This window comes from Ricinus communis, chromosome 5 (assembly GCF_019578655.1).
Source record: "Ricinus communis isolate WT05 ecotype wild-type chromosome 5, ASM1957865v1, whole genome shotgun sequence".
Taxonomy (NCBI): domain Eukaryota; kingdom Viridiplantae; phylum Streptophyta; class Magnoliopsida; order Malpighiales; family Euphorbiaceae; genus Ricinus; species Ricinus communis.
Genome location: NC_063260.1, coordinates 6,374,029 through 6,398,454, shown reverse-complemented (window position 1 = coordinate 6,398,454; position 24,426 = coordinate 6,374,029). Strand labels below are relative to the sequence as shown.

Here is a 24,426-nt window from a genome sequence, read left to right as displayed (position 1 = left end):
ACTTATATATAAGTATTCCTAGCATAATGCCTAAAAATCATAATCTATCAAACATAATTGCAAGGTATGAATTCAAGGTAGAGAAGCTAAAAGAATATTCACTATATAACTAGGATTAGTTGTATCTAAATAAGAGCTGATATAGTAGTCAGTGAGAGAATTTAATTGCCACATTATTACATAATAATCAGAAAGTGTAATATAATTTATTATTGGTTAGTTAAAATACTATTTTTATGATTATTGAATTAAGATACTAAATGAATATAATAACTATAATTATAGTACCATTTATATATTTTACTCATTATATGACTTATTTATATCATTATGTTACCTCATATGTCACGTTATCCAATTTTGATCAAAATTAAAGATAGGCTAAGATCACCAATAATTTTGCAATTCAGGTTATTTTTGCTAAAATAAAAAGTCAAATATCATATAAATCTGGAATTTTCTGAACCATTAAGCCTAAATAATTATATATAGAAGATATTATTGAAAATAAATTAAATTGTGTTTATGTTAAATATATTATGTTACTAATTTATTATTTAAATCTGGGTAATATGTATATATATCTTTTGTTTTGTAATATAAATATACGTGTTTCAATTAATGTGCTCTTTCTGTGCGGTGGCCTAAATATTTGAAAAGCACAATCTACACGTCAAAACCTAAGAAGTCCACAATGATGAGATTGAATTTAACCAAAAGCTTCATTGACCAAGTCTGCATTTTAAATTTCTTCCAGATGTGAGTCAGAAACTTGCTCAACTGGTAAAAAAAAAAAGAATCATTTTATGGTCTTTTATCCTTACAGTTTGAATAACTTCAGACTTTTACACCTGCGTTTAGTTTTGATGAATTCATATGAACTGAAACGGCTGTACATTGACCTCAATCTCTAATGGTTACAAAAGTCGATAGTATTTACGTGTCCCACAATCTAGCTTTAGCTAAATGGATAATACTATTTTTGATTTAAATTCATTAAAAGGTTTATTTTATTTGAAAAAAATACATAAAAGAAAAAATAAAATAGAAATGAATAAGGTGTAGGAGATATTTTGATGTTATAGAATATATTGATAAACTAATATCGAATTCTATCTATTTTGTTAGAATTTAGTTCAGTTATAACTAATTTTACACAATTTTAAATATGTAAAATTTTAAATTAATTTTCATGTCATTCAAAGTACGTAAATTTTAGATTTATAAATAAATTTCATAAATTTTATAAATTTCAATCAAATACGATATAAAGATAAAAAGAAAATTTTGATTGCTGAAATAATTTATTTTTAATAAACTTAAAATATTCGTTGGCTAATTCTTACTTACACCATATGAATATACCACAATAAATAAAATAACGATATATATAGTGTTTTATGTTTTAGAATTGAACAATTTATATATATATTTAATATTTAAAATATCTAGACAGGGTCGTACACCTAAATTAAATGATACTTTTCAATGTTGGTATGCATGTACGTCATATAATAGTCTATAAATAGCATGCACATGTGGTATCCTATGACTCATACAACAGCAATTTTATCTTCTAAAATCGTCATATACACATCTACAACTATTGTGAAACATCCAAAACCATGAAGACGGTCGCAGCCCTGAGCTTGTCTATATGGCTAGTTTCCATGGTCATAGGCACTGCAGCACAGCCAGCAGTGCTAGACACAGATGGACAGCCTCTGCAAAGTGGTGTAGAATACTACGTGCTGCCAGGAATAACTGATGTAGCCGGTGGTCTAACCCTGGTTGATCCCAACGACTCTTGCCCATTATATGTGGGTCAAGAACCCATCGCTCCTGTTGTTTCACAAGGCTTTCCAGTCATCTTCAAGCCATTCGCTGATGGGGAGACGATCATTAGAGAGTCTAGAGACCTGACTGTTACATTTCAAGCGGGCAGTGTTTGTGTCCAGTCTACTGCTTGGACGGTAGGGAAGGTTAACCCAGAAACAGGAAGGAGATATATTGTTACTGCAGGAGAGGCAGATTACTTTAATATTCGAAAGAATGGAGGTGTTTATAACTTTGTTTGGTGCCCTGCTGAATCTTGTCCAACTTGTGGGAGGCCAAGGTGTGGGTCTGCTGGTATTGTGATTGAGAATGACAAGAGGCTGCTTGTCTTGGATGGTCCTGCATTTCCCTTCCGGTTTAGAAGGGTTTAATTTCTTCTTTATGTCAAGAAAAAAGATGCTGGAATTTTAGAATATTGCATTAGTTAAATTGGTATATTGTAAATAAATGACATGAAAATGTTTTTCATGTTCAAAATTCGTATGCTTTGTCCCTATATATATATATATATATATATATATTTTCAGTGTCTAAATTTGTTAAAAATTGATTATTGAATTTTTAAAACTAACAATATCTGAAAAAAATAATAAAATAATATTTTTAACAGGTAACATATTATAAATACCGATGTGTGTTTTGTTTATGTTAAATAAAATGAAAAATAAGACACATGTAGTAAAGATGTGTTGTAAAAATAATAAAATCATAAATTTACATCTGTTATATATAAACGTGTTTTTACCAAGTTTAGAGTATTATAACATAATAAATATTAGAACTCATAAATTAGAAAGATTAAAACTACTAAATTAAGGATTAATCAAGATTAGTAAAAGAGTTATAAAAGATAAAATTTACTCTAAAGCTATATCATTAATGAATCTATTTTAATTTTTTCATGTGTTCAACAGTTTTTGCTCTCTCATCTATATCTGTAATTTAAAGAATATATATATATATATATATATAAAACTTTTATAAAAGCTTAATTATTTTCTTTTGAGGTTTATCTCACTATCTAGAAAAAAACTACAGTAATAAAAATAATTGCCCCATCCTGTTTGACAAAATATTACTTTTGTCTGTATCAAATAGATATACATTTTTTTTGTCCATCCCGAATATTTTTTAATTATTAATTTAGTAACTTAAAAATAATTCTTCACTAATTAATATAAATATTATGACATGCAATTAACTTTTAATTTTTTTTTGAAATTGTAACTTTTATAGAAAATTTAATAAGGATTAGAGAAATTAAAAATTAAAAATTAAAAATTACATACATTTATATATCTTATTTTATATGTAAATTAAAAATAATCTAATTCTAAAGACAGATAAAGTGCAGTTGTTTCTATTTTGATGATAATTACATGCCACAATTTGGACTTTTTTATTTTTGAAAATATTTTGTATCGACTTGATATATGTTTCCGTATATATATATATACTAAATTGATAGATTATTAATACATATTTATTAGTTTTAAATAATAGAATACGTGTCAGTCATCAAATACTAAAATATAAAACACACATATATATATATATATATTATATCAGCTTTTTATTAATTATAATGTATACATGCTCAATTAAAGAAGAAAATATACTATTAGTAATTGGTCACGGCTAAGGTCTTGAACGGTTGAGGTTAAGGCAATATCTATTTTTGTTAAAGACAAATTATAGAATAAAAAATAGATAAATGTGGTCATTTATAAAAAAGACGTGTGTTAATTTTTTTCAAAACTATCAAACCTCTTTTCTTTTTTTTTTTCTTTTTGAAGAAACTCTATTTTATTTTTTTATCGTATCCAGGATTTCACATTACTGTCGAGTTAAAATTAGTTTAGAGCTCTCAAAACTCACTTTTTAGTGAAATTAGGTCTCTTAAGACAGCAGGAATAATTTTGAAAAACTGAAAGACAAATTATCTCATATTCTGTTATTAATAGACCCTTTTATCTATTTCTAATTTCATAATCTAACAAAAATAAATGTGGCCTTAACCTTTTCCATCGTGAACACTGTGATTGTTAAGGTATTATTCCTCTAATAAGAACGCTGAAACCTTTCATGAAATATTACTTAAACAATTTGCATTAAGAGAAAACAATAAATAGGTCAAACTGTGTCCTGATTCTAGATTTGGTAAAAATGAGTTTGAAGAAACAAATTAAAAACATGAAAGGGTGAGGATAGGGGAAATTGCCTAAATCTTGTTTGTTTATCAAAATTGTACCATATATTTAATTTGTATCCTTCTTATATTCGAAATATTATTTTTATTTAAGGCAAAGGTATATATCGGTCTAAAATTACTATATAGCAATCTGAAAATATTATATTTGGTTACTAAATTTTATATTAAATATTAATTTGGTATTGACATTTTAATTTTTTAAGACTGTTTTTATTTTTATTTTAAATGATTAAATACCATCCACATCTCCTTTCACATCCCAATTGATATTTCTTAGTCTAGTAAATAACACAAATGAGGACATTAAATACTTGTACTTTTTCCACCTTACCTCAAAAAAATTTCACCATTTCTTTATTTTTTATCATAAATGATTTATAACTACAAAGAACCAAGTAAACTATATATTTTTCTTCTTTGTAGACATTAAATTTTTATCTTTCTTCTTTTTCTTCTTAAGACTATAATGCTAGTCTAGGCAATCAAAATATCAAACACTATCTCAAACCATTCTCTACATTAGGATTACTCCATAGATTGTTTTAGCAAAAGCCACTTCATGGCATCTCTTGACTTAAGACTTATGAACTAATCCTAACCTAAGAAATCCTTTGATATTGTATTTAATATCTTGATTGTCTAATTTAGTATTATAGTTTTAAAGAAGAAAGAAAGATAACAATTTAGAATCATCATGTGTTGTGATATATATATCTATACATATATATATATATATAGAGAGAGAGAGAGAGAGAGAGAGAGTTAAAACTTATCAATTATCATGTGGTAGGAGATATGGACTATATTTGGTCACCATGTCAGCTAATTGAAATGCCTGGAGCATCCTTAATCTAGAATAAAAATGAAAATTATGGTATTGAAAAAGAATAAAAATTATGATACCAATTTGATATATATTGCAAAGTTTGATGACCATAAGAAATATTTATTCTTTTTAGTAAAAACTGACATTGAGAATATTCTCTCTCTAATTACTTTTGTCAGCACTAGAATGTATTATAGTGCCTTCATTTAAAATAAAAAATGATATTACTCTCATACATATAAGCCTAAAATCTTGGGTAAAATTGAATAGATAACTTACCCCATGAGGATATGAGATTACCATTGACTGCTATACGTGCAACTAGAACCAATTAATCTTTGGTGTAATCAATTTGTGAGGATAATAATTCTGATGGTAACTATAGGCATTCATGGACATCTGAGGAACAAAGAAAAAGAAAATTATCGATAAAAGCATCATTGGATAGAATAAATTTAAAAAACAATACTGACTTATGGCAAAAATTTAAAAACATTAAATAGAACAACATCTGAGAAGTACAAGGTTTATTTAAGCATTAGGCCTTACTCTAAATAAAAAAAGAATTAGATCATATATTTTAATGTCTGGATATAAATTAAATTATGTTCGGATATCTTTAAAATTAGCTAATTAATGGTGTGCTTTTTATGTATTCATGCAAATTCAAAGTAGTTCTGTACATTCACAACCATGAAAGTCTTAGAGAGTTACAAAATTCGAAACTATTTACTTAGACCGCAAGCAACAAAATTGGATAAGCACCAAACGAAAGGAAAAGATAAAAAATTTCATTGCCGTGCCTCCAGATATAATCAATGTCCTTACACATGCACATCCTATAAATAGCCAAGAACATTTCATGTTTCTAAAATCTCATATAACAGCAATCACATTTTCTGAATCAACACATACTCTTACACTACTTCAGCAACATATTCAACCATGAAATCAATTGCCACTCTGAGCTTTTCTATATGGTTAGTTTCCATGGCCATAATAAGCGCTGCAGCTCAGCCATGGCCGGCAGTACTAGACATAGATGGACAGCCTCTCCAAAGCGGTGTACAATACTACGTACTGCCTGGAATAACTGATGTCGCGGGCGGTTTAACCTTGGTCAATCGGAACAAGTCCTGCCCACTATATGTTGGCCAAGAACCCATCCAACGCCCAATGACATCACAGGGACTCCCTATAATTTTCAAGTCATTTGCGAAAGAAGAGACTATCATCAGGGAGTCCAGGGATTTGACTGTTACGTTTCGAGCATTCACTACATGTATTCAGTCTAATGCTTGGAGAGTAGGGGAAGATAACCCAGAAACAGGAAGGAGGTTTATTGTTACTGGAGGAGAGGCTGATTACTTTGCTATCCAAAGTAGTGGAGAGGATGTGTATAATTTTGTATGGTGCCCTACCAATTCTTGCCCAACTTGTGATAGGCCAAGGTGTGGTTCTGCTGGTATTTTCGTTGAGAATGATAAAAGGTTGTTGGTCTTGGATGGCCCTGCTTTTCCCTTCAGATTTTCAAGGGTTTAAGAAATTGGGTACCGTGTCAAATGTCGAAGAAAGGATAGAGTTTTTGCATTGTGTTCTTGTAATAGTAAATAAGTGACATGGTGATCTCTCTTTCACGCTGAATGCTCGCCATCCTGTTCTTCTATTTATTTGTAAAATTATGTTTTAATAAGATATTTATATAAATTATATTAAAAAACCTATTTGCTTCTAGCATTTTGACTATTATGTCTAGTCATTCTAATTTTGGTAAATTTATCCAATATAAATGTTTTGATAATTTTAGCTAATTAACTAGGTCGGTCAAAATTGATCGAAATATTTTATGGAATGTGATATAAAATATGCAAATTATTAAAATGGACTTGGTACATATAGCTTTATGGATCCAGAGATCCATCCATTGCTGTTTTATTTATAAAAAAATTTACGACGCAATTATTTTGAAAAATAATTTATGTTCATTGATTTGTTAAATATTCATTAACTTATGTTCATTAAACATCCATTGAATGTTCATTGTTTAAATATAAAATATTCATTGTTTGTTAACTTGATTTTGTTGAAAAGATATGTATACTGCAATACAAATATTTATAGTATAACTTTAGTCTAATTTTTTTTTTGTTTATCAATTGTAAGGATGATTTATATTATGTCTATATTATATATATTCATTTGAATGAATTAGTGGTATGATTTTCATTAATGACGAATATTTATTGACAAGCTAATGAATATTATGCCTATAAATGATAAATATTTATGTGAGGATATTTTGAAACCCTTATCTCACATTTATGTGAAAAATAAATATTTCTTAATTGGACTAAATTGAATGAGGGCACTTCAAACTCCTTATCTCACGATCACGTAAGAAATAAAAATTCTTGAATTATATTAAATTGAGACAGATAAGGACACTCTTAAACCCTAATCATACGATGACATAAATTTTTGTACTTAAATATATTAAATTGAGACGAGCAAGGCTAGTCTAAAATTTATTTTATAAAATTTTCATATAAAAAATGGTTTTAACTAATCAGCCCTAGTGAGACCTTATTTGCTTGGAATCTGGGTTTCCGATTCCATAACTCTAATCACATGTTTAGATTAAAAATAATTATTCCATACTCAATGGGCTTAAATTGAGTCAGAGTAAGACTACTCAAAAATACTTATCATAATTTACATGAAAAATAATTTTTACATTTAAATTAAATTAAATTGAATCGAGCAAGGCATTTCAAAATTCTTATCACGCATAAGTTTACATGAAAGATAATTGTTTCATACTTAATTAGATTTGAGTTGAGTAAGGCCACTCTAATATCGTAATCACACATTTATATGAAAAATAATTATTCTATACTTATTTAAATTAAGTCGAGTCAAATAAGGTGACTCCAAAATCCTTTATCATACATTAACATGAAAAGTAATTACTTCATATTTAATTAAATTAAATTAAATCGAGTAAAGCTATTCCAAAACCATAATCACATATTTATATAAAAAATAATTATTTTATACTTAACTAGATTAAATTTAGTCAAACAATATTACTCTAAAATTGTAATCATACTTTTATATTTAATATAATTATTTCATATTTAATTAGATTACACTGAGTTACAAAATATAATGATAGTATGTATAATGATAGATATCACGTTCAATTTCCATACTTTCATAACAAAATGTTACTAAATTCTAGAGCAATTATATTACCGCCTCAAAAATATTAGCAATTTCAAGAGCAATTACATTAGGTCAAGCTCTAAGATTGTAAGGTTGCAATCTAACAAGTAATCTCAATAAATATGTTTATAGATCCGCTTTTCATATTTTAATTAATAGCTCATCGTTATCAAGTAATTTCAACAAATGACAGACATAAAAATTACTTGTTTGAAGTGAATATATAAAATTATTTAACCAATGCTTATAGTTATAATGCATATTAAATTATTAAATACATTCATTGGAGTCAACAAATATATTTAATGCATACTTGAGTGGATAGAGGAGTACAAGTTTCAAAGTTCAAAGGCTATTTTGAGATTAAAATATCATATTAATTAACCTAATTTCAATTAAAAATTCATAACTTTCATTAAATAAATATTAAGATGAAACTATATTATTATCTCATTTGATTTGAAGCAATTTGAAACTTAAGTGTTTTCTTTTTAAAAAAATTTAATTATTTGTCATTTTTATATATTCAATACAATATTAATTTATTCTTTTTTATTTTATCTTTGTATTGAAAGGAATAAATGCAACAAATTTTACGTATCTACATAAAAATAAATTAACTAATTTTATCTTACAACTAAGCCTATTAAATATTTTGTAATCAAATGAACTCCTGAAGGCCTCAGTTAGTAAAGAACAGAAAAATTACTAAACATCTTATATTTTTTTATATGACTTTAGATATAATTGTAACTCTCATACTCTGCGGGTGAATCTTCCATCTCTAAGAACAACAGAAAATGTTTACGAAGAAAATAATACTTTTCAAAAACTAGCCTGTTCTAAAAAATGGAGTTACTGTTTAAAGTTTTCATATTCAACCAAACAATAAGAAATTAGTTATTTTTCTCAAAAGAATTTTTTGAAACATATTTTCTTCTGCCAAACAAACAAAGCTTAATAAAGACTTATTTGCAAGTGTTACTCTATTCAAATTATAAATAAAATTAAAGGAGTACATTTTATTCAGCAAGAGGCTTCTCCATTTTTTTATTTACTAAACTACAGTTTGCCAAGAAAGCTTTATATGCTTTCTGGACATTTTCCCATGGAGGAAAAAAAAAAAAAAGTAAATCAAGCCCTCCGAAATTGGAAAGGAAAAGCAGCACCATCCAAGGCCAACAATCTATTCCCATTCTCAATCAAAATACCAGCAAATCCACATCTTGGCCTTGGACAATTTATGCTGTTACAATTTGGACACCACCCCAAATTGTACAGACCTTCATTTTTGTCAATCCTAAAGTAATCCTCCTCTCCTCCAGTAACAATAAATCTCCTTGAAGTCTCTGCATCTTCATCACCAATGCTCCATGTAGTGGACTGAACACAGTTTGTCACAGCTGAAAATGCAACCCTGAAGTCCATTCCCTCTCTGATAATACTCTCTCCAGCAGCTAGTGGTGTGAAGATGACAGGAAAGCCTGTCTTCGCGACGGTGGGGAGTGGTTCTTGACCAACGTAAAATGGGCAGGAACCAGTTCGATTAACCAAGGTTAATCCACCAGCTGTGTCGGTTGCAGCTGGCAGTACGTAGTATTCTACACCGCTTGTAAGTGGCTGTCCACTGCTGTCAAGGACAGCAGGAGTTTGAGCAATGGTGGATACGGCCATGAGTAGGCATGCAAGGCCCAAGCTAACTCCAATCGATCTGACCATGTTGTTATAGAGAACTGACAATGAAGAATTGGGTGAATATTTTTATGCAAGATATGGAGTTTTAAGTGAAGTATTTTATAGGGAATGGAACGGACAAATGAACTCCTGTAAGATGGGAAATTGAGGCACGGCTGTCGGAAAGTCTAATTTAATTACCAGACTCAAACCGATTGAATTCTTCTAGCAAACAGATAGACATTTGCATGATGGTCGTATATGTACAACAGTTAGGAAATGTGGATAAGCTAATTAATTAATAAATGATTCTATCCATTAAATAGAGTTTCAGACCACAGCTACAGTTGACCGCACGTGTCCCTATTATTATCAGCGATTCTCTCTGGCGATTGTTTTGATTTACTTGTCGGCTGGGCCCTTGAATCTGATTCAAGAAAGAAGAGATTATAGGCTTTACGTTATTCCTTAATTTTTATGAAGAAATTTCATAAGTACGAACTTCTTTTTTAAAAATTACTTTTATGATTCTTTTTAAAATATCGTTAAAAAGAATACTATAAATATATTTAAAAAATTTAAATTATTTTAATTTGTGTAAAATCAATAAATGAGATAAATTTATTATTTTTATTTTATATATTTTTTATTTATTTTTAAAAAATTTATTGAAAGAATATATTGAAAGTAGAAAAGATATTATCTTCACTTGCATTATTGTGAAAACAATCAAATGAAATATATCTATTTTTTATTTTTTTTTATTTTTTTATAATTTTATTAAAAATATAAAAGATACCGAAAAGATATAATTTTAATATATATTATTATAAAATCAGTCAAATAAGATAAATTTACTATAAAAAAATATAAAATAAGGAATGATAAAAGTCGTCCTTTAGAATTTAAAAATTATCTCAAATTTTATTAGAAACAACTAAAATCATCCCCACATATCGTCCCTATTATCTCCGTCCCCTATAGAATAAAACACAATAATACTAATATCATCCTTATTTGAAGGGACGATTATTGTCTCTATATTAAGAGACGATTATCGTCTCTTAATATGGGGATTGACTATTATCCTTATAAGGAGGGACGATTACCGTCTCTATAAACAACAAACAATATTCATCCTTATTTTTGGGATGATTCTCATCTCTATCTTTAAGGACAATTTCCATCCTCTAATTTTGAGGACAATTATTATCCCTCTAAATTTTATTATTATAGATAATTTATCTTAAAATTTTATTTTTTTAATTATTTATACTAATAATAACATAATTTGGTGATAATCGCCCTAAAGACCATAAACATTAAAAATATTATTTAATAATAGTATGGAGTCATCTATTTTAATTTGCATAAATATATTATTCTATTTATAAAACAACTCCAATAAAGACCAAAATCAAAATTTAATTATAATGAAAAAGGTAAATAACTGCATAATTGATGATGATATTATTCTTTTTCAATCAAAAAATAATTATACTAACATATAAAGTTTAAATATAACTTAAAAGAAATATATATGAAATTGTTTGCAACAACTTGTAATTTATTTGACTTTTGTATTATTAATAATATTTATAAAAAAAATCTTGAATCTTTTAAGCTTTGCACTTTGTACTTCAGCCTTCATGAATATGAATTGTCTTCATTGACATCCACATGGAACCCTACAAAAAAGCATAATAAAAAAAATAAAATTATTAAATATTTGAACATTGAAAATTCAAAATAATTGAATAACTCATTTTACAATAATAAGATGAGAACTAGCATATATAAAAACCTTAAAAGATCAAACTGGAAATGTGATATTGAAAGTCCTATAAATTGGTAGATAAAAATTTAAAAGTTTTTATTGGCTTTTTTTTAGTTACTTCTCATACAAGGATAAAAAGGAAGATGAATAAATTTAGTGAACTTTATTGATATGGGTGGTGAAAAACATTAACGATTTAGTAAACTTACTGAATTATACTGGCTTTCTCACTCTCTCTATCCTATTCCCATGAAGCACTAAAAAACATAAATAAAAATATTTTTTATTTTTATTTTATATTTTTATGTTTAGTGTTCGTGAATTGATAATATTACATGTTTTATTTATAGCAACTCTTTTTTATTTTTATTTTATATCTTTATGTTTAGTGTTCGTGAATTGATAATATTACATGTTTTATTTATAGCAACTCGTATGTTTTGATGACATAAAAATATATATTTTAAAAATTATACCATAATATATAAAAAATACTAAAATGCAGTTAAAAATATATGAAGATATAATTAAATAAAATTAAAAAATCATTTGAAGGTGCCAATAAAGATAATAATTTTGTGGTTATAGCAGCTATTTGATTTTCTATGATAATGGAATGGTGGACAAAGATGAATGATGATGTCATAATTTTATTAAGAAAAATGATATTAAAATGATATCAATAAAATATTAAAAGAATATCATAGTCGGTTTCAAAAAATAACCGTATAAATAAAATCTATTAAAATTTTAGATTGTAAAAGAAAAAAAAAATTGGCCATTAAAAAGTTTTTGCATCCCATTTCCCGTATGTTTATGAAAAATCTTAATTTTTTAAATATATTTTTTATTTTTTTTATTATTCATATAAATAAAATAGAAATAATAGTTAAATCTTAATTTTATTTTAAATATATTTTCTCTTGTTATTATTCATACAAATAAAATAAAATAATAGTTAAATTTAAATTTAACACATTATTAATATTCAAAATAATATAATTTATAAACATTTGAAAGAAAATATATACATAAAAAAATATTATGGAGTGAAAAATATACTTAAAATCTCTCATGCATAATCATGATATTTTTAATATTTATTACCAATATTGTAATCTATAATTAATATTTATAAATATTTATTACTGACTAATTTATATTAATTAAACTATTTATAGAATAGAAAACCTTTAAACTAAAATTTTAACTCATTAGAGATTTTATTAAGTTAACTAATAAAAAGAAAAATAATAAGCAATTACATTTATTATATTTTTTATGAGATTATTAATTTATATTTAAATAAAATTTATAATTAACAAATAATTAAGGATATTATAAATATCTAGCATACTAAATTTTTTTTTTCTTAATTAATGAATCCAAACATTGAATTCATCGTACATTGCATGTCGGAAAAGATCTAGTTTATAAATTTCAGAACAAATCCTTTACGGCAACCATTATATTTGTCTTCACAAATGTATCAACTTCTTAGGTTTCAGAAGCTGCTTAAGTTGGATTCTAATTTTAATTTTAATTACTTAATGCAATTATAAAATTATTAATACTCAGATTTCCATAGTTTAATTACGGGTGCATCTTCACAGGGTGGCATATAAGGTGGAGGTTGACGCATAGATGTCTCTGGAGTTGCACCATTTTTTACGACCAAAACTGTCTCCATTCCATAGCTTAAATGATGGTCGTAGTGACAATGCCATAGCCATACTCCTGTCAATATTGACAATTTATATCCATGTTTAGCATCATTTATATATATATATACAAGCATTATAATTATTAGAATTTTAATGAATGAAATTAAATTAAAGTCTACTTACCTAATACTATGTTACGGGCATTATTTCTCTGTCGACTAGTTTTGTTCATTACGCGCATAAATTAATATTATAGAAGACATAATATAAAGATAATTAATAAATTAATATATAATATAATATTTATTGAATATGTTTAACTATTTTATGTATGATTTTGTCGTACAGTAAGAACTCATGTATTATTATATATTTTATAAATTTAATAGGTTATTAGACTTCAAATAAATCTATATCAAATTATAAGAAATTTAAATTTTTTTCTTTGCTTTGATTTAATAACTCATTATCAATATTAAACTTTATATGTTTATTTTATTTATTTTATTTTACTTTGGTTTTTTTGAAGAAATTATATTTTTTATCAAAACTTATATTTGCAGAAAATAATTTATTTCAGTTGAATAATTATTTAATTAATTTTATTAGAATAATTTAATTATATTATTTTAATAATTATCTAATAAATATTTGAAATAAAATTTCCATGTTGATAGAAAAAGAAATATGGATAAAGTTCAAGTTTTTTTCTCTTAGGGATTTTAGTTTTATAATATAATTATAATTAAATAAAAATAGAACTTATTTTTTCCAACATAAATAGTAAATAAAGAAAAAAGAATATAAGAAGAAATGAAGTTAAACTTTCATGATAAAAAAGAGCAAAAATCAACATAAAATATTAAATAATAAATAAATATTAAAAATCTAAATGATAGTTTACTAACAATAAACTAAGAATAAATTCTTTAAATTTTAAAATATTTTAAAATTTCATTTACATCATATGCAACTTAAATTTACAATAAGATGTAACAACAAAACTTAATTTCAAGATTGCAAAGTAAGAATGAGCTCCTCCAATTCAAAATATTGCAAACTTTTATCTACATAATATATAATTTAAATTTATATAAGATATAATAATAAAACTAAATTTCATATAAATATAAGGACACTTTGATATAATTAAATTAGTAAATAAAAAATATTGCCCATTTGAAATAATTTACTTATAATAATCTTATCAATCAAGTATTATAGTGATAAAAACATGAATTAATGTTATCAATTTTTTTTTTATCTTTTTAACCTCTTATCTTCAATTTTATAAAAATTTTTATTGAGTTATTTGAACTCCATCATAAATATATATATATAAAGTAATATAATAATTTATCAATTATTTATAGGATTAGAAATATATATAAAATTATGATAAAATTAGGTTTGAATTATACTAATTACTAATTAATTATATTAGGGTTCAAAATGCATTAAATTAAATTAATCATATATAGGATTTGAATAGGATTATGTTGGATTTAAATTTTTTACAGATTAACTTTAAGAGTATTTTAGTGAGTTAAAAAATTTCTTCATTCTTTCGTGCTTTTATATATATTATATATTATAGATTAGTATTATATATTTAGGTTAAATATTATTTACATCTAAAGTTTGGTCTAATATATAAGTCAGTTCTTATATTCTTTTTATTACATTAAAACCCTTTTGAGTTTTAAAAAAAATTGACTACTAGCCCGTATTAGTTAAAGAACCAAACTAACAATTTAAAACTATAATTTGATCTTTAGACTTATTATCAAATATAAAACTTATCTAGAATTAATATTATTTTTAAATTACAGTAAGATTTTTTTTGCACAAATTAGTTTTACTGTCTAACTAAAATAATCAATTAATATTATTTTACATTCTCTATATTTTATTTTTAATATAATTTAATTCAAATAAATATTAATTAGTTAAAAACTTCTTATATTTATAACAATATTATTAAATTGCTATATAGTTAAATTTTAGCGATTAATATTAAATAAATATTTCTAGTTGAAAATATCATTCTATTATTATTTTTATTATACACTAAAATTAAATATAAAAATTATTTCAAACTGTTGTGTCTTAATCGTGCTAAATAATCCAGTATATTAATTTCACAAAAAGATATTGAAGTTGACAGATTCAACATTAATGAAAAAAATCATAATAATCTTCTAAGTTAAAGATGGATGGATTTTTATATTAACTTTTCGGATGAGAATAATATGAATAGAATTTTCACTTTTATTATAGCTAATTTTAGTGTTTAAAAAAATAATTTTTAACTATTTATTTTATTTAAAAATATAAATATAAATAATATAATAATATTATTCGAAAAATAATTACTTTTAATTTGTTAAATTTTGTAGAATTAAATTATTCTTAAAAGTAAAAAATACAAGAAAGTAAAAAATATTAATTAAATATTTTTGTTAGATATTAAAACTAAATTGTGTTAAAAATAAAGTTTTATTCTATTTTGTTTAAAAACAAATATTTTTTTGAAGGAGTTTGATATTTGTGTATTGAAAAATCTCACATAATATATAGTATTTAACCCTATATATCTTTTAGCATCATATAACTGAATCACGTACGAATTTCATTATATATATATATATATATATCGGTTAGATTATTAGTTTTAGTAAAAGATTGTACCTGGATTAATTGCATGGAATCTAACAGCAAGCCATCCGTTCATTGGAAGAATGGCAGTGTTCAGATATGGTGGATCAACCAAATTGTATGACTTTGGATCTTCTTCGAAATCAAAGTTGCCAAGTCCAGTGCCGACAACATAAAAGCTATGTCCATGGAGATGCATTGGGTGATCTTGAGCTGCCTTCAATATGTTAGAGGATTGAAACACTATCTCTACTTCTTCTCCGTACTCTAACACCTTCACTTTGGTCCCCAATGTTGGTTGTACAAAATTTTGTGGTATATCATCTGCAGTAAAATTATAAAACTGCAGCGGCACGTCTGGAAAATCTTGTGTATAGAAACCACTCATGTTGCTGCAACCAAAGATTAAACAATATTTTAGCTCATTTACTTTGCTAATTGAGGTAATCCTTCTTTATCAGGAAGAAGAAATTGAAGGGCTCATACTAGTAGTAGGCCTGAAGGACATCTATTTCGCGATTCACCCAAGTCATATTGTTTAAGCTTGCAGCGAGAGAGGCAGTAAAATTTCCAGTAGTGTTTAAGTACAGTTCATTAATAGCTCCTGTAATGTACATTTTTGTAGTAATGTTTTTGGGGACATTTTGCTCATGAAGGCTCTTTAACTTTTCTCGGAAAATTATTCCAGCATGAGCATCTGCAAAAAGAGGAAGGGTGTCGGTTGGGAAAGTAGGAGAAGTTGAGGGAGTATAATTGCCTTTATATTCAAGAATTGCAGTAACATTTGTTGACTCATAATCACTGTATATTGTGATAACTGTGTTTTGCCTGGCAGCCATGTAATATTGACCAAGAGGTTGGTTTGCTGTCACAATTACATCCATGGTTTGCCCAGGAGCTATTGTGATATAGCTTGAAATAAAGGGCTTCAGGTATGCTCCATCCATTCCTACAATGGTGACGTTGTGTTCAGCAATTGCGAAGAACACTTGTGAAGTCATGATTGCATTCACAATACGAAGAAGATATGTCTTTCCATATTCAACTTGCCAACGGTATGTTGATTCTGCAAGCAAGACAAGGAGACTAATTAGAATTTGTTTTTAATTATTTAATATTTTAGAAACATCCAATTTACCAACCCAAAAGAATTATTTGCCTACCCTTAGAACATCGACAAAAATCTCCTGGTTGACCATTGATGGTGTAGGAATCTGATACTGGTAGTTCTACTCCGGTTGTAAGCTCCTCTTCAACCACTAAGTTCACATCATAGGTATACCAGGATCCTGCATGTTACAATTATAAATATAGAGCAAGTATACTCTCTTTCAATCTCTCTCTTTACCACAAGCACCAGGGCCAAAACCAGAAATCTAAAAAGGATAAACCTACCTAATACAAGTACTTCTTCTGCGTCAGGTTTGGGAAAAGGATAAGAGCTTCCTTCTTCAGGATAGACGACAATGGCTCCATGGACAGTGTTTCGAGTCCACTCGTTATGAGCATGCCACCAAACGGTGCCCTCTTCAGTAGTAAATATGACCTCGTATGTGAAGTTTGTACCAGGCTGAATTGGACACTGCGTAATGTACTCCGGACCATCAAACCATGGAATTCTTGGTTGCTTCACTCCATGCCTACAATAGTCATAAATTATATATATGCTTACAACAATTTTTCTAAACTTAGACACATGATCTCAATATCCTTGGTTGCAATCCATGATAAATTAAAAGTTGAACGTACTTAGCCAATCATTGTATGTACATACCAGTGAATAGTGACTTTGAAACTCCCTTCATTATGCACATTAACATATACTGTATCGCCCTTATTGGCATAAACCACTGGCCCCGGAAGACTTCCATTGACAACCATAGCAGATTTTGTTTCACACAACCTTGTAAAATTTTTATCTTTGAGCTGAGAATAAAGACATGAATAAGATCCAATCACTTGAAAGTCATTTAAACATGCATCGTCTAGACGGAATTTTCAAAGTTGTCTATTTATAAATATATATATATATATTTAAATTCATTTAACCCAGTGATGGATGTATGAAGTGCCTGATTACTTACAACAAAATCATAATAATGAACCTTTCCTTCAACCACGCAAAGTAGCAACCCAATAAGAACCACAGCCACTATAAACTCCAAGAACACGCCCATCTTCTTCATGGCAGTTCCTTAAAACTCCACGTTCATTAATTTGTAACTCTTTGGTTTAAGTTGGCCGGAAATCTATGCCTTCTCTAATTTATACATCACCCTAAAGGCCATTACTATTCTTGCACTTTAGACTTATAGTTATATTAGTTAGGTAAGAGATATCCTGTACATGATATCGTTAACCAACTGTACTATTTTATTGGTGCTTATTACTCTTTATATTTTTGTTGTTTAAGATTAATGGTTTTAATTTATTTTTTTATTTTTTATTTTCTATGATAGAAAAAACTAAAATTAAATATATTCTCAAAGTGTATAAAAAATTATAGTACATTAATTAAAAATGAAATTTAATTTTTATATATTGCGAAAAGACTAATTATTTATTTTATATTTAGAAAATAAAAATTTAAATTTTTCATGGATTAGTTTTTTATAGGTAAAATTCATTACTAAGTCTTTAAATTTATTTATTTATTTTATTAAGTTTTTGAATTTTTAATTTATTTTATCGAGTTTTAATATTTTTATTTTTATTTTATTTAAATTTTTTTATACATATTTATGAAATTTTTAGTTATTTAATGAATTTCCTATATTTTTATTTTTTTGAATTAAAGACCATTAAATTTTTAATAAAAGTAAAAATAAAAAGATAAAGAATGAATAAAACAGAATATAAATTAAAGAGCTCAATAAAATAAAATTTAAAAATTTAAAATATATTTTATTTTTTTTATAATAGAAACTTTGATATGCATAAAAGAAATTCTTAAAAAGTTAATAACAATTGAAAATTTCTTCCTGAAAAAAAGAAAAAAAGAAAATAATGTTGGCTGTTTTCCACCTAAGAGTCAGCCGAGTTTTACCATCCATTCAATCTCATGATTGGAGATACGATGCGGTAATGCATAATCTCACCCCTCAACTTTTATTAAATTGTTTTAAATACCTCACCTCGATTTTTTGTGCTACGCGGACAAACAGCAGCCATATGCTTACATCTTCCTTCAGCTACATCTTATATGTCATTGATGATGTGTAATTAGAGAAGACGTATTTTTGAAATATTTATTTTTAAATACCACATTATCATAATGATCATACATTACCTATCATAAATGCAAAATATTAATATGTTATTGCCTTTTCTTTTTCCTTTCGTTTTATTTTATTGTTGTATTTTTCATCATTTTTTATTCTTTTTTATCTTGATAAAGAAAGCGAGAAAGAGAAAAATTAGATTTTTATTATAATAATAAATTAATTCTAACATTAAAAGGAAAAGAAAATAAAAATGGACATTAATCTTAATTCGTCGTGGCTTAAGGGGGAGAACTAATACCTTAATTATTTTTATGATTTTTACTCAATTTATTTATTAAAATAAAAAAAGAAGGAACTACTAGTCTAAGTTACTTTATCAATTTAGTAATTCTAGGTTTTAATTTTGACAATCAAATTGAATAATATTAATGACGTATCTAAGTATCTTTGCATATGATTTAACTTCTTTGTTTTGAATGAAGTATTTTTAATAATCAATTTCACCTATAAATTGCGATAAAAATAAGGCTCCATGATATTTGAAATGACAACAGAATTGACTGTTACACCAAAGTCGCGATCATGATACATGACTTACAATCATAAGGATTTATCATCTCACCTCATTGAGTTTCATAATCTCTGTTACAATCGCGACTTAGGGCGTGACTCCCATTTGAAGAGAAGATAAAAAAAATTCTAGAGAGTATCACATTCCACATTGTGAGTGCTTCGTTGAGCATGAAGCATAGATCATAACTGCGATTTAGAAATCATAATGTTGGGCAAGATATGCAAGTATACTGAACTCATAAATAATATATGATGAGTAGAGTATCGATCTCACGAGAATTGATAATTTATCCACCTATTTAATTATTTTTCTTTTGTTCAAGACTAATATTAAGTAAAAATGTGTCAAACTTAATACTCGCAAGTGCATGAACCATTTTTATAGTAAAAACGATAAAACATCTTTCAAGGAATGTGAGGTTGTTTAATATAAAAATAATTTTTTAAATAATATTAAACAAAACAAAGCACTAGTATTCATTGGCATACTAATCATTATACTCCACGCAATATGAGGCATTGAATTAAACAGTTCTCTTGCAAAATCTAACATCGCGGCATAATTCTTTCAATTTTAATTGCGAGCAAACAACATAAATGGCATGTTGGATGTATATAAGAAGTTTATACTACATTCATAATGTTTAGCAAAAATCATAAGAAAAATAAAATGATGAGAGAAACAACTTATTATTATTGTTAGATCCGGCTATAATCAATTACTATTTAAGTACTTTTAATTTAATTTTTATTAGAATACTAAATTAGTATTAAATTAAATAATTCTATAATTATAATTGCATATGCATCAATAAAAAAATAATTTAAATACTATATATTAGATATGAACATATTTAGGGATTTATATAACTCATCACAGACGTTTAATTTATTTAAGAATTTGCAATAAACTCTAAAAAGAATATTTTTTTTCTGAATACTCAATACAAAAATAACAAATGTTAAGTAAGTTTGTAATGTATTACTGGTCAAATTTTATAATGAAGCTCTTTATTATGATGTTAAATAAAAAATTGTTCGTTGTGGATATAAAACAATTAATTTTCATGACCTTAGGCCCAAAAAGAATTAGTAGTAATCTATAAAATATGATAAATTTATTTATTATTAAATTTTAAAAAATATTTTTATTAATAATAAACAATTCTTTTGTTTATAAAAATAATATAAAATTTAAATAGATGAGTTATAATTTAATGAAAATTTCACTTTTTAATATTAAAAGTGCTTATGATTCTAAATTTGATAAGTTTTTATCTTATCAATTTTATAGACTATACTAAACCTTTTTTATGATTTTAAATCTTAACAATAATTACATTTTGTTTTATCAGAAATAATAAATAATAAACTTCAATTGCTAAATCATTATTATACATATATGTATTTATAGAATTAGTAATATATCAGTTAATATTTTATATAATTTTATTAAATTTACTGATGAAATATTTTCTGAAAAAATAGGATTATAAGTTCTTTAAATTAGAATTTCAGTTATATAGGAAAATCATGAAATATATTTATTATCTTCTCTTGGATCTTAAACCAAAATAAAAATATAACACTTGTACTAGGATTAGGCTAATAAAAGAGTGCATTAACAAATTTAATTTTTAATATTCACGTATATCGCATGTGCGTAAAAAAATTATTTATTTATTTAGTTTCATCATGATAAATAATATAATAAAATATTTGAATTTAGAACAAAACCACAGTTAAGATTTATTTATTCAATAGTGCTAAGAGGAGTGCATATCATCTAAAATAATGAATTATTAACTCCTCATTAAGATTTAACAATAATTTTAAAGTAATTGACATAATTTAAACATAAAAAGTTTTTAAATGTTATTTATTATTGCTGATAATCGAATGAGGAAGGTGGTTTCTCACTATCGCTCTCTAGCTCACACTCTCTTTTCTCATTATATTTCTTATATAGTAGGACTTGAACAATACAAGAGTTTCTTGTAATTTTTCCAGTCTGCCTTCTTCTTTGGTAGCTCCTCTATTTATAGAGGTCTTCAGCCTTGAGTCTCAATATTTCTTACTTTGGATGCTCTCAATAATGGAGTGAGAGGCTCCAGGTCTTTTGGATGCTTTCGATAATGGAGTGAAGGGCTCCACGTTTTTAGCAGGAATTGTCTGTCATGCTTCATTATGGAGAAATATTTATCATTTTCTTTAAAAAAGTAACGGTGCAGAGTCTTTTGTCTTTTTTTTTTTCTCTTTTTGAAAAGACTATTTTTTTTTGTATTTGGTATTTGGCCCAATGCAGAATTATCTTGGGCTGCCATTTCTGATTTTCAATCCAAGGGCTTTACAAAGATATCATTTGATGGGCCTAAATATCTCAAAACAGTCATCTTCATTCAAGTCACCATCTAGATCAATTACTGCTGAGCTGGTGCTGGAAGAGGAAGATGAAGCTTTAGATTTTCCTTTTGAAGAGGCGGTCTCTGAAAACTGTTTGATCAATTGTAAGAAATCTTCTTCTGTTTGAGCCGCCGCTAGCTTTGGAATAATGAAAGACTTATGTGCCAGGAAGGTAGTTTGTTCTTTGGGAGTTGGCAAGAAGCTATTTTTTATAAGAAAATTTTGTACCATCTTTGGAGATAATTTTTCTTGGTGGTTGAATTTATCCCACCATTTAACTTTAAATCTTCGGGCAAGGATGATTTCTCCATCTGCTGCTTAGTTGAAATGGAAATACCATACACATACCCATGGGAGGAAGAAGTTTGAATAAAATAGAAGTAAGGGAGGAAAACGTCTTTCTATTTTGTTGGGTTTATAGTGAGCTTTGAATAGATTAAACAAAGGGAGAACTTCTGGGATTATGGTTTCTGGAACATTTCCATAATAATTCCACCACTGTTTAAGCCAATATGGGATTTTGGAAGTTTGGATTGTGCTTGTGTCAAAGTAAAAAGGCCAAGAATGGCTCTATCCTTCATTTTGTGAAATAAAGGTATTAAACCAAGCTTGTTAGTAATCCCAATAGTTAAAAGTTGTATTTAGGCTTGAAGGGTAGGTGTTTTAGAGGGAGGTTGGAAAGGATCTTGACGAGTATAAATCCATTCCCCAATCTGAAGGGTGAAGGATTCTTTGGATGGTGCATATGGAATATGCTGGGTCTTTGTGGTCTTTATGCTTTTCGAAGTGTTTGAATTTTACAGAACCAGTTACCTCTAGGATAGACTAATAATAAGATTGGAGTTTTATTTTATTCCAAGGTTTAAAGTACCATCTTGGAGGAAAAACTTTTGAAACTAGTTTTGAGGGGCTTTTTATACAGAATCCTTCCTTAATAGTTAAAATGCTTTGAAAGTTTTGCTTTTCTACATATTCATTGGTTTTGAAAAGTTTTGTTTGAGACAAAACTATTTCTTGTGAGTTAGGGTTTGAAATACTTTGAGAGTTTTGATATAGGTTTTGAGGAAAAATTACTATCTCAGGTTTTGAAAAAATGATAGAGAGTATACCTTTACCTTTGTTTGAAGAGGAGGGTGATTTTGGAGAAATTTCTGGCTGGACTTCAGCCATAGGTACTTTCTTTGAATATTCTTCTACCATCTTTAAAAACTCGGGAGTTTGCTGTGCAAGACACTCCTGAATTTGGAATTACTTTTGGGCCGGATCTTCTTCGCTGTTGTCTATTTCTTCCTGGATGATCTCAGTCTAGGTTCTGATAGGCTTTGAAGAGGAGGGTAAAATCTCCTTTTTTGGGCTTTGAACAGCTTTTGTAATTGCTGTTGGCTTTTCTTTGTCTTTTGCTCTCGATTTTCTCGGCATTGTCACTCCTGTTTTTTAAGGAACTCTCTGGTTAGAAAGTCTGGAATTGAATTCAAATCTCCTCTTATGTATTCGATTTCAAAATCAAAAACGGAAAGAATGGCTTGCCATCTGGCAAAAATCTGTTTTGAAGCTATATTTTAAACATCTTTTCGCAATACTTCTTTCGCGGATTTACAATCAATCCTTAAAAGAAATTTTTAATTTAAAAGGTCACTTTGAAATTTTAAAATGCATAATACTATCGAAAGAATTTCTTTTTTGATAGTTGAATAATTCTTTTAAGTATCATTCCAGTGTGCAGAAATAAACTGGATAATGCATTCTTTTTCGTTTTGAACTTGTTTGAGAATTTCACTATAACCTAAATTTGATGCATCAGTTTCAACAATTTTGAATGTAGATGGATCAACTAGATGTAAACATGGAATTTTAGAAACTTGCTTTTTAATGCTTTGGACAATCTTTGTATGCTCATCAGTCCAAACTGCCAATGAACCTTTACAACTGAGGTTTTTCCAAAATCTTATCTGGAAATTTTGAAGTAAAAGCTAGAGATCTTTCAATTGGGGTGATGGTTCCCCGGGAGATGTAGTGTCCAAGAAATCTAATTTTCGTTTGGAATAAAGATACCTTGGACTTTGAAATAACTAGACCATTTTTCTTAACAACATAGAAAAATGTCTCCAAATGTTTGAAATGTTGTTTAGAGAATTTGAAAAGATTAATACATCATCGATGTATACAATGCAAAACTTTGAATAAGGATTAAAAATGTCATTCATAATTTTTTGAAATTCAGAAGGAGTATTTTTTAATCCAAAAGGCATCACATTTCATTCGTATTGGCCAAATGGAACTGTAAATGCAGTTTTGTACCGATCTTTAGAATGAATCTGGATTTGCCAAAATTCTGATTTCATATCAAACTTTGA

At 26.8% G+C, this 24,426-nt stretch overlaps 4 protein-coding genes across 4 annotated transcripts; 2 read left to right on the top strand and 2 right to left on the bottom strand.

Moving 5' to 3' along the window:
• Window positions 1-1,556: 1,556 nt before the first annotated feature.
• Window positions 1,557-2,319, top strand: LOC8276906 (kunitz type trypsin inhibitor 111). The gene has a single exon (XM_002525827.4). The coding sequence runs from the start codon at window positions 1,626-1,628 to the stop codon at window positions 2,205-2,207; it is 582 nt and encodes a 193-aa protein (XP_002525873.1). The 5' UTR covers window positions 1,557-1,625; the 3' UTR covers window positions 2,208-2,319.
• A 3,440-nt stretch (window positions 2,320-5,759) lies between these two features.
• On the top strand, window positions 5,760-6,610 carry LOC8276905 (kunitz type trypsin inhibitor 111). Its single transcript, XM_002525826.4, has one exon. It carries the CDS (start codon window positions 5,820-5,822, stop codon window positions 6,414-6,416), a length of 597 nt encoding a protein of 198 aa, XP_002525872.1. The 5' UTR covers window positions 5,760-5,819; the 3' UTR covers window positions 6,417-6,610.
• Window positions 6,611-9,067: 2,457 nt separating this feature from the next.
• LOC8276942 (kunitz type trypsin inhibitor 111) lies at window positions 9,068-9,980 on the bottom strand. Its single transcript, XM_002525825.4, has one exon. It carries the CDS (start codon window positions 9,816-9,818, stop codon window positions 9,234-9,236), a length of 585 nt encoding a protein of 194 aa, XP_002525871.1. The 5' UTR covers window positions 9,819-9,980; the 3' UTR covers window positions 9,068-9,233.
• Window positions 9,981-12,904: 2,924 nt separating this feature from the next.
• LOC8269759 (laccase-15-like) lies at window positions 12,905-18,209 on the bottom strand. The gene is made up of 7 exons (XM_048373632.1): window positions 17,957-18,209; window positions 17,647-17,798; window positions 17,268-17,512; window positions 17,036-17,161; window positions 16,359-16,938; window positions 15,906-16,264; window positions 12,905-13,287 (listed from the first exon to the last, which is right to left on the bottom strand). The coding sequence occupies exons 1-7, from the start codon at window positions 18,056-18,058 to the stop codon at window positions 13,118-13,120; spliced, it is 1,734 nt and encodes a 577-aa protein (XP_048229589.1). The 5' UTR covers window positions 18,059-18,209; the 3' UTR covers window positions 12,905-13,117.
• Window positions 18,210-24,426: the final 6,217 nt, after the last annotated feature.